This window comes from Trachypithecus francoisi, unplaced genomic scaffold (genome assembly GCF_009764315.1).
Source record: "Trachypithecus francoisi isolate TF-2019V2 unplaced genomic scaffold, Tfra_2.0 Lachesis_group4, whole genome shotgun sequence".
In the NCBI taxonomy this organism is placed as follows: domain Eukaryota; kingdom Metazoa; phylum Chordata; class Mammalia; order Primates; family Cercopithecidae; genus Trachypithecus; species Trachypithecus francoisi.
Window position 1 is genome coordinate 16,634,096 of NW_022681469.1, and position 9,367 is coordinate 16,643,462.

General features: G+C 48.2%; 1 protein-coding gene across 1 annotated transcript; it reads left to right on the forward strand.

Moving 5' to 3' along the window:
- Nucleotides 1-491: 491 nt before the first annotated feature.
- LOC117072770 (putative DBH-like monooxygenase protein 2) lies at nucleotides 492-8,900 on the forward strand. Its single transcript, XM_033193171.1, is given in 16 exon segments — nucleotides 492-531; nucleotides 534-778; nucleotides 1,429-1,575; nucleotides 2,111-2,272; nucleotides 2,518-2,601; nucleotides 3,438-3,605; nucleotides 3,797-3,899; nucleotides 4,092-4,258; nucleotides 4,609-4,700; nucleotides 4,985-5,081; nucleotides 5,215-5,274; nucleotides 6,721-6,799; nucleotides 6,802-6,850; nucleotides 7,804-7,918; nucleotides 8,210-8,327; nucleotides 8,330-8,900. Coding segments are annotated over 16 exon segments (1,836 nt in total). The 3' UTR covers nucleotides 8,440-8,900.
- Nucleotides 8,901-9,367: the final 467 nt, after the last annotated feature.

A 9,367-nucleotide genomic window follows, 5' to 3' on the forward strand; every position in this document is an offset into this window, starting at 1 on the left:
TTACAAGCGGTCCCACATCCCTGCTAGTACTGCAGTTCTATACATAGACAAAATGGAAAATGCCCACAAAACGTGGGGTAGGGGCATATTCCAGAGGCAGAATGTCCTGTAAAGACATCCCAGGATAGAAGATGGAAGAGGAGGGCAGGAAGGGAGGGGGAGAAAAAGAAACTAAACTTTCTTGATTCTGCAGGGTCCCCACTGGCAGGACGCTGGCATGGAGTCAGGGTGGAAAGTCTAAATGACTCAATCCTGAGAATTTTCTGCCAGGCCCCCGCTTCAGAGTGAAAGCAACCTGCCCTGTATCCTCTCCGGGCACCTCTGACCTCCAGAGTTATGTAAGGGGCACGGCTCCGAACCCAGAGGATAATCAGATCAGAAGTGCCCCAGCCTGGCCCTCCCCCATGGCATGGTGCCTGGCCCAGGTAGGACATAAAACTCCGAAGCTCTCCAATGTTCCTCTGCAGGGGAGATGCTCCATCGCAGGAGCCATGGCTCATGACCTTCTCTTCAGGCTTTTTCCACTTTTGGCCCTGGCAGCCCCTTACAAAGTAATCGCCTTGGCCCCACGTCTCGCCTGCGCTATTCCAGGTTCCTAGATCCTTCCAATGTCATTTTCCTGCGTTGGGACTTTGATCTTGAGGCTGAAATCATCAGTTTTGAGCTCCAGGTCCGGACAGCTGGCTGGGTGGGCTTAGGTGTCACAAATCGCTACACCAACGTGGGAAGTGATCTGGTTGTTGGAGGAGTCTTGCCTAATGGCAATGTCTATTTCTCGGTAAGTCTGAGGGTGACTTGCTTCCAAGGATGAGGGGCTTTGTTGGGTTGAGGTTGGTTTCCTGTCCAGAAACAATCCACATTCCCCAAGGATATCTAAACACACTCCCAGAATGCCAGCTGAATGCTGGTTGTTTCCCTACAGAAATAATCCACTGTAGAGTTTGAAATCTAGGTCTTCTATACTGCATGTCTCTAAGACTGCTGAGAGAATGAAACCATTAAATTGTGAGATACTTTTGCACCCCTTACTTGCTGATAGCCCACTAAATGCAGGTCACTGGGGAAAATTCAAAGCTGTTTGAGAAAGAGTTACATGAAGAGTCACATGAGAGAAAATGAATGTCACGCATACTTCAGATAATATGTGAGCCTTCAAGTATTAGGGATGCAGGAATATTAGACTTTATGGAGATGAGATTTGAAATGGGAGAAGTAAAGCAAGGTCAGGTGGTGAAACTCCATTATCCATAAAAGGGTGCTCTGCCATGTTCTTCAGCCCATGCTCTGCCCAAGGAGAAAACTACATAATAGAGAACACCTGGGTTCTGCTACTCTAGTATCCTAGGGGAGCTGAAGGGACAGCTACTGCTCCAAAGCATGAAATTTGAAGCTCCTAGTTCTTACTTCTTGACCTTCACTGGACCCAAGGATCAGCACTTGGTAAACAGAGACACTCTGAAGGAGGATGGGAGCCAGGATGCTGAGCTGCTGGGGCTGACAGAAGATGCTGTCTACACCACCATGCGCTTTTCCAGGCCCTTCCGCTCCTGCGACCCGCATGACCTGGATATTACGGTAAGATAGCGAGCAGAGAAAAGCATTTAATCACAAGCAGGTTTTCCTTCTGGAGAGGTAGTTGCCCCCAGTCAGGCAGCTAGTCATCATTCCCAGGACTTCTATTCCTCGCAGCCTTCTCAGGTAATATTCCAATTGTGCCACCTGCTGAAATCCACAAGCCTTCCGCAGGGTGGCCTCCCACTGATTCACCTACTGCCCACCCACCCCAGGGTTCTCCTCTTGAAGAATTCTAACCAGTTTCGTTGACCTTTAGGGCATTAGGATTTAAGAGTTTAATTCAGTCCTTTCATTTTACAGATGTGGACACAGGCTTAGAGAGGGCATGCAAGAGAGAATGTGACTTGCTCAAGATCACCAGCAAGTGAGCCTCAGAGGCAGAAATAGAACCTGACCAGTTCTCACTCCTAGTGTGAAGCTCTTTCCATTCCACCACGTAGATATGAGCAAGTACCTTGTGTAGGTCCTTGGGTGCAGGGATATGCAGAGTGCTGCTCGGAGGTGGCAGCAGCACAATGCTCATGGCACCCCGCAGAGTGACACTGTGAGGGCGCTGGCCGCCTACGGCCTGGATGACACTCCGAAGCTGGATCCGGAGCGTACTTTTGTCAAGTCCATCTTTCTGCTACAAGTCGTCCACCCTGACGATCTGGATGTCCCCGAGGACACCATCATTCATGACTTGGAGATCACAGATGTAAGATGCCTTGGTCCCACCCAGCAGCCTCCAGCTCCCTTCTCCTTTCCCCACTCAACCCAGATCCCGCCTCTAGCACCCAGTATTCAGTACATCCCTTGGGTGGAGATTACTCTGACTCTTCTCTGTCCCCTAAGGACTGCCAGTCTGACCCTAACATGAAACCCCTTCCCTGGCCTGGCCCTTACCCTATTTCTTTGGAGCCTCACTGTCATCTGGCTCAGCTTCTGTGCACCCTTCCACAGTTCCTCATTCCAGAGGATGACACCACGTACGCCTGCACCTTTCTTCCTCTCCCCATTGTTAGCGAGAAACATCACATTTACAAGGTATGGTGGACCAGATGGGGGGCATTGTCAAGGCAGGGAAGGGTGCTGGAGCGGAGCAGGGGGTGTGGTCAACCCCAGATGATGAAGTCTGGAAAATTTCTTGGAGGAAGCAAGAGGGAAGTAGTTGCAAGAACAGGGGGACAGGCGGGGCTTGGTGGAGGCCATGGCTACATCATTTCCTGAGCCCAGAACTGTAACTCCCAGCACTGTTTTATTTAAGCCACAGTGCAACAGACATGTTGATGAAAGTTACGAATTAATAATTGTTTGCAAAGAACAAAGTATGAGCCTCAACCTGGCCCCAGAATTGTGCTTTCTTAGCCCAAGAGGAGGTAAAGGCAGGGAGAGGATATGGCCAGGGACTGTCAGGAGGTTGGTGAAGTCTGGCTAGAATGAACTCAAACTAGGTAACTCAATTTCATATTTGAGTGATTTCAATTTTGATCAAATAAATAAAGGTATGATCTCACAATCATAAGTGACAAGTGTGGAGACTTTTTTTCTTTAGACAGATAATTTGAAAAGGCATGGCTACATGTTCAGATACAGTGAACTGAGGAGGTTACTAAGGGGAGGCAGAAGTCTTGGAATGTCCCTGGCTAGATTTCATATGTCTGCTCTCCAGAAGAGTCTTAAAGGAGGAGGGAGTTGAGAGAAGAGTCAAACTGAGTGGATGGGAAAATAATAGCTTGGGGAACAAAAACAGAGAAAAAGGGAGAGAGGCAAACAGAGAGAAGAGGGAAATGGGTATCGTTTTATTTGACAAAAGGAAGGAAGATAATATGGATTTGATGTGGAAGGTCTTGATCATGCTCTGCTCTCCTTTTTCCGCCCAGTTTGAGCCTAAGTTGGTCTACCACAGTGAGACAATGGTGCATCACATCCTGGTGTATGCCTGTGGCAATGCTAGCGTTCTCCCCGCAGGCATCAGCGACTGCTATGGGGCCGACCCTGCCTTCTCCCTCTGCTCACAGGTCATCGTGGGCTGGGCTGTCGGGGGCACTGTGAGTCCTGTGATGGGGGAAACACATGGCTAAGCAGGTGCATGTGGTTGGGTAATGAGATCACTGGGCTGGTGGAAGACCAGGGGATAGGGGAAGTCTGGGATGACAATTAGAAAACAAAGCCAGGAGCCCCGAGTCCCTACACCTGGTTCCCAGCCCTTCTTGCTGCCAAATGTCCCTTCTTCCAACAGAGCTACCAGTTTCCAGATGACGTGGGTGTCTCTATTGGGACTCCCCTGGACCCTCAGTGGATCCGGCTGGAGATTCATTACAGCAATTTTAACAACCTGCCTGGTGAGCACCCAGAGGATTTAAGGAAGGGAGGCTGGTGGGGCTGGCTCGTTCTTTCGGTATTGGGAGCGCACTGTGGGATGCGTGCTGACTCCGTGTGGTCACAGCCCCCCTCCAGCTTTCCTGGGCCTCTTTCTGTCCACATTGTGACCCGCTCTCCTGCCTCCTGTGATTGACTTTTCCTCTCTGCACCAGGTGTGTATGACTCTTCGGGGATTCGCGTGCACTACACTTCTCAGCTGCGCAAATATGACATGGGCGTCCTCCAGCTGGGCTTCTTCACGTTTCCCATCCACTTCATCCCCCCGGGCGCTGAGTCCTTCCTGTCCTACGGGCTGTGTAGGACGGAGAAGTTTGAGGAGGTGGAGCTGGGAGGCGCACCCTTCCTGAGAAGGAAACAAGCTCTCCTTGCCCCCCATCCCAGATCTGGTCTGATTCGCAAGCCCACACAGCCTGAGCCCCAGACTTGGAGAATAATTACAGCCTGGTGCTCAGGAAATTCACTAACATGACTTTTGCAGGGAAGGGAAGGAGTCGGGGCTTTGAGAACAAGGGGAGTGGGGAAGGAAGAAGGGCCAGAAAGGTTCATTAAGAACTACATTGGCAAATGTCAGTCATCAGAGGAAGGTGTCAAATATCAAGGGAGGAAAATCAAGCAGCAGGTCAAGGACAGAGTCCTTAACAAATCAGGTGCACCCCTTCCCTGTTACAGATGAATGGAGCCCCCGTGCCTGACATACAGGTGTATGGCTACCTGCTGCACACCCACTTGGCTGGACAGGCTCTGCAAGCTGTGCAATACAGGTGAGGAAAGACCTTGAAGCTCTCCCTTCTGTAGTTGGGAATGAATTTTAAGAATAGTGATTTATTCTGTAGCATATGGTTATGCCCAGTTGAGAATAAGGAAGAGCTAGAACTATCTTTAGAGTAGAAATAACTGGAATAAGACTGTGGAAGAAGTTTTTTGTTTATTTTTGTGGATAATCTACTCACAGAATGACCCCACCCACATGCTACATCTTTATTGGCAGACCCCTCTCTATTTCATCTTCTCTTTTTTTCTGAATTCCCACCTTCTCTTCCTCTAGGAATGGAACACAACTTCGAACAATCTGTAAAGATGATTCCTACGACTTCAATCTGCAGGAGACTCGAGATTTGCCCTCTCGAGTGGAGATCAAGCCGGTGAGAGTCTGAGGGAGGCCGGAAGAGTTGGGGGCAGCAGCTTCATACGTCATTACTGCCAGCCAAGAAAGTTCTCAAGCTCTACCAGTCCCTCTGTGTCTTACTCTCAGCCTTCATGTTTCACTCTGAACAGGGAGATGAATTGCTGGTAGAATGTCACTACCAGACACTGGACCGTGACTTCATGACATTTGTAAGTGACCTCTCTCCCCACCATGGTCACCATGGACCATAACCCCAGTGGAGAGCCCACTCATAGCTTTCGCTATCTAGTGACCCTTGTGATTTCACTGAAGCCCCTTCCTTCCTCCAATGGCATCACATATCCACACAGGGCTTTTCATGTTCTCACACCCCATGCATCTAAGATAGGAACAGGGATTTCTCACGTTCTCTGCCAATAGCCCACCAAGATCATGGAAATATAGTATGCTATAGCGACTAAGAGCAGAGATGCTGGGGCCTCACTGCCTGGGTTTGAATGTCAGCACAATCATTTAGCACATTTTTAGACAAGTTATTTGACTTCTTTGTATCTCAGTTTCCCAATTTGCATAAGATTAATACTACTTTCTACCTCATAAAGATTGTTGTGAGAGTTGGTTGACACATGCAAAACACCTAGATCATTGCCTGACTTGTAGTAGATGATCAATTAAAGTTGGCTATTGTTTCTATGATCACAAGAAAATCCCCCGTGCATCAGAAGTGGTTCAGTGCTTGTGGGGTTCAAAAGGTGTTGCAGGCTACTGAGGAAAAAAATATTGCCCTACAAATGATTATAATATAAGGTAGTAAGTGATATATACCATGAAAAAAGAATGGGAATAATCCACTGGGGAAATTCACAGGAAAGAATCACGAGATCCTACTACAGTGAACTGAACATGTGTCATAGGTGAATGAGTCCTGTTTTAGACACATAGAGAAGAGGAACTCCGGAGAAGGAAAAAACGGAGAAAGCTGTATATAAGGAAAGCATGGGGTGCACATGAAGAAGTTTGGCTGGAAGTTAAAAATTGGGAAAAGATATCTGAAGGAATGGAATGAGGATGAGGATGATAAACTTGGAAACAGTCCTTAAAGCAGGGGTGAGCCTGACTTACCTATATCTCCAGGACAGCAGGGCTAACTCTGTAAATATTTGCCAGGTAAGTAAATGGAATGAATGAATAGGTTGGAATTTATTAGATAGAATCAAATAATTGGTTTAGTGATGACTGACTATTGTTTAATGGACTATTGGGAGCCACTGGAGGTTTCAGAATAGGCAAATGGCAGGATGCAAGCTCAATTGTAAACAACTTGTCTGGCAGCTCTACAGAGGTCGGATTGCAATTAGAACAGATGAGTAACTGACACTAGTTGAGAGGCAGATGATCTAGCCCAAATCAGGATAGTGGCAGTGAAGCTGAGCACCGGGCAGATATATGGAATGGTTTTTTGGAAATAATATCAATAATTGTCCGCCAATGAAAACAGAGCAGCAAATAGGGGAGTGAGCTGGCTCTACCTTAAGGGAAAAGGAGAATGGCAGCACTGGTAAGATAACCACTTCAACTATTTTCTGTTTGCTTTGTTCTCCTCTCTCTGCATGCCTTTGCATCTCTGTCTCTCTGTCTTTGTCTATTTCCTCCAGGGAGGCCCCAGCACCATTAATGAGATGTGCCTCATCTTCCTCTTCTACTATCCCCGAAATAACATCTCCAGCTGCATGGGGTACCTGACATTATCTACGTGGCCCACGAGCTGGGGGAGGAGGCATCAGAGTGAGTCATCCTGAAATATAAGACCTCGTGTGTGGGGGAGGGACCTTGGGGAGGACTGGGGGAGGAAGAAAAGAAGGCCTACCCACTACCTCCTAAGTTGGTGGGCCAGGATTCCTTCGGGGGCTGCCTGACCAGCTCCTGCCCACCTTGCTCCTGTTCCCATCAGTATCTAACTCTGAAAGCTCTGGCACAAGACAGGAATTTTTGTGGGACTTCTTTTCCCATATCAGCAAGGTCATTCAGAGGAAGAGATAAATCTGAACCCTAAAAGTGAGATCCTTTATTTACAAATTCTTTGTCTGCCTTTTTTCGCATACACTACTTGACTCAGCCAAAGACTGTTTACTTTCAAGTCATGACCTGTCATTACTTTGGGGTAAGGATCCTCTCTGAGGTTCTTATGAGAACTATGAAATGTTTTTGCATGAAAAAAATGTCCATCTGTGCAAATGCAATCTATTTCACATACAATTTCAGGGCAATAAAATTGCCTCCAAGAAGGAGGCAATAAAGTGACATCAGGGAACCTGTCTCACTCCATGCCCTCCAGAGGAAGAACCACTTCCTAAAGAGTCAGAAGATCTGCTTTTTAATGTTTTAAAATTCTCATCTCTGAGTTCTCCCTCTGAACTCTCATCTCTGAGTTCAGCCTCCCAAAGTGCTGGGATTACAGGCGTGAGCCACTGTGCCCAGCCAGCACCTGGATCTTGATCTTGGACTTGCAGCCTCCAAACTGTGATGAGGACTAAATGTTGATCTTTTCTCTCTGAGTTCTGGTATTTCTCTTGTCAAACTCATTATAATTGTCTCTTTGTATTGTAAGACATTAGTTATGGCTTTTGCTGACATGGAATTGATTCTGACAAAAATGAGGGTACATGTTTTGCCGAAGCTCTAAGTCAACTCTAAACTACGGTCTGTTCTCTCTGTCCTGATCCTACCACCCACGGCAGCTCCATGGAGGGAATCATGGCCATGAACAATGTCGAGTGGACCCGGGAGAGCATTAAGAAAGCTGAGAAAGCCTGCAAGGAGGCCCAGCAGACAGTGATAATAAAGACCATTGATGTGAGTGTCCCAGGAGAGACCACCCTGTAGAGTTAGAGATGGGGGATGGGGGATGGTGTTGGGTAGAAGCAGGAAAAGAGAAAGAATGAGGGACGTGAATGGCAATGGTGGGAACACTGGGTCAGGGAACAGGGTGCTGAGAAAGCGGAAAGGTGGGTTGTTGCTGTCCTGGGTTGCAGATGTGATCAGAGCCTCATGGTTAGCCTGTGAGCTCTGTGAGGACTGGGGATGATCTCAGGAAAGAAAAGGGAGATCCTTTACCTTTACCTTGCTTTTCCCCCTCTCTTGCAGGAGGTGGTGGAAAACACAACAGGCTGGATTCCAGACATCATCCCTACTCCCCGGGGGCCCTGCTTGGAGTCCTCGGGAGGCAAAGTGGAGCCCCAGGACAAGACCCCTGCAGGCTTCAGGCCCTCTCAAGCTCTAGCAGGGCCACCCTGAGGCATCTCCCCCTGGCGGCCGTCCTGCTGGTGCAGCGCACACTCTCCTGGCTCCTGGCCATGCCGCAGACTGGAGTCTGATGCTGTCTCTTCATGTACATACCCAGGCCGCTCTCTCCTCAGTCCTCCCTTATCATCAAACACAGAAACTCCTCCCTGCATTGCCCCCCCAAATCCCTCATCTGTGTTCCTTCTTATGATCCAGGTCTTGACACTGTAGGCCTGGGCACTGCACATATTCCATAAAGATTCTTCTGTGACAAGCTATGCAAATCATCCTCTAAAGCATTAGAATCTCTGGTGGGGCCACATATTTTCTGGCAGAGTCTTGTTCCAAGGCTGGGTGTGAGGTAATGGATCCACTCTCTGAGAAGGCTGGTGCCCCAGCTTTCTTAAGAAGATGTATGAAAAGGAAGGGACTTGAATCAGAGAGAGAGCCCTGTAAACCTCCCATGGCCCATACCTGGCCCTGGAGGTGGTTTCTGTTTCTCTTTCTTCTGGCATTTGTGCCTGGCCCTGTAAGTTGGGGAGAGTAAATGGTAATTGCAGTAAAGGGAGGGGCTCTGTTTATAAAGGACACAGCTCAATACATCATATTAAAGAAAACTTGGCTCACTTCCTGTTGCCATCTCTTTCCTTTGAGCTTTTATTCCAGGAGGGGCAGTTGGATGGTCTCAAATTGCTCTATATTAGGCCCTCAGGGAGCACTTGAGGACCTGGTTGTCCAAATGTGACATTTAATGCACAGCTTTGCTCTTCTTACCTGTATCCCTGCTGTCCAACAATCTTGGTTTATTCCATTGAGTGTCACGTTGTCAACACTCAGGCCACTAGGTTTCAAGAGCCTACCTGAGCAGGCAGGCTGGATTGAATGCTAAGATCAGGACAAGGGCAAGACAGAGAGAGGCAGTCCTTAGCACTGGAGCCCAGGCACAAGGAGGTTCGCACAGGAACAGAGCAGTGACTAGGTGCAAATGGTTCATGGAGTCAGGATGCAGTTCATAACCTC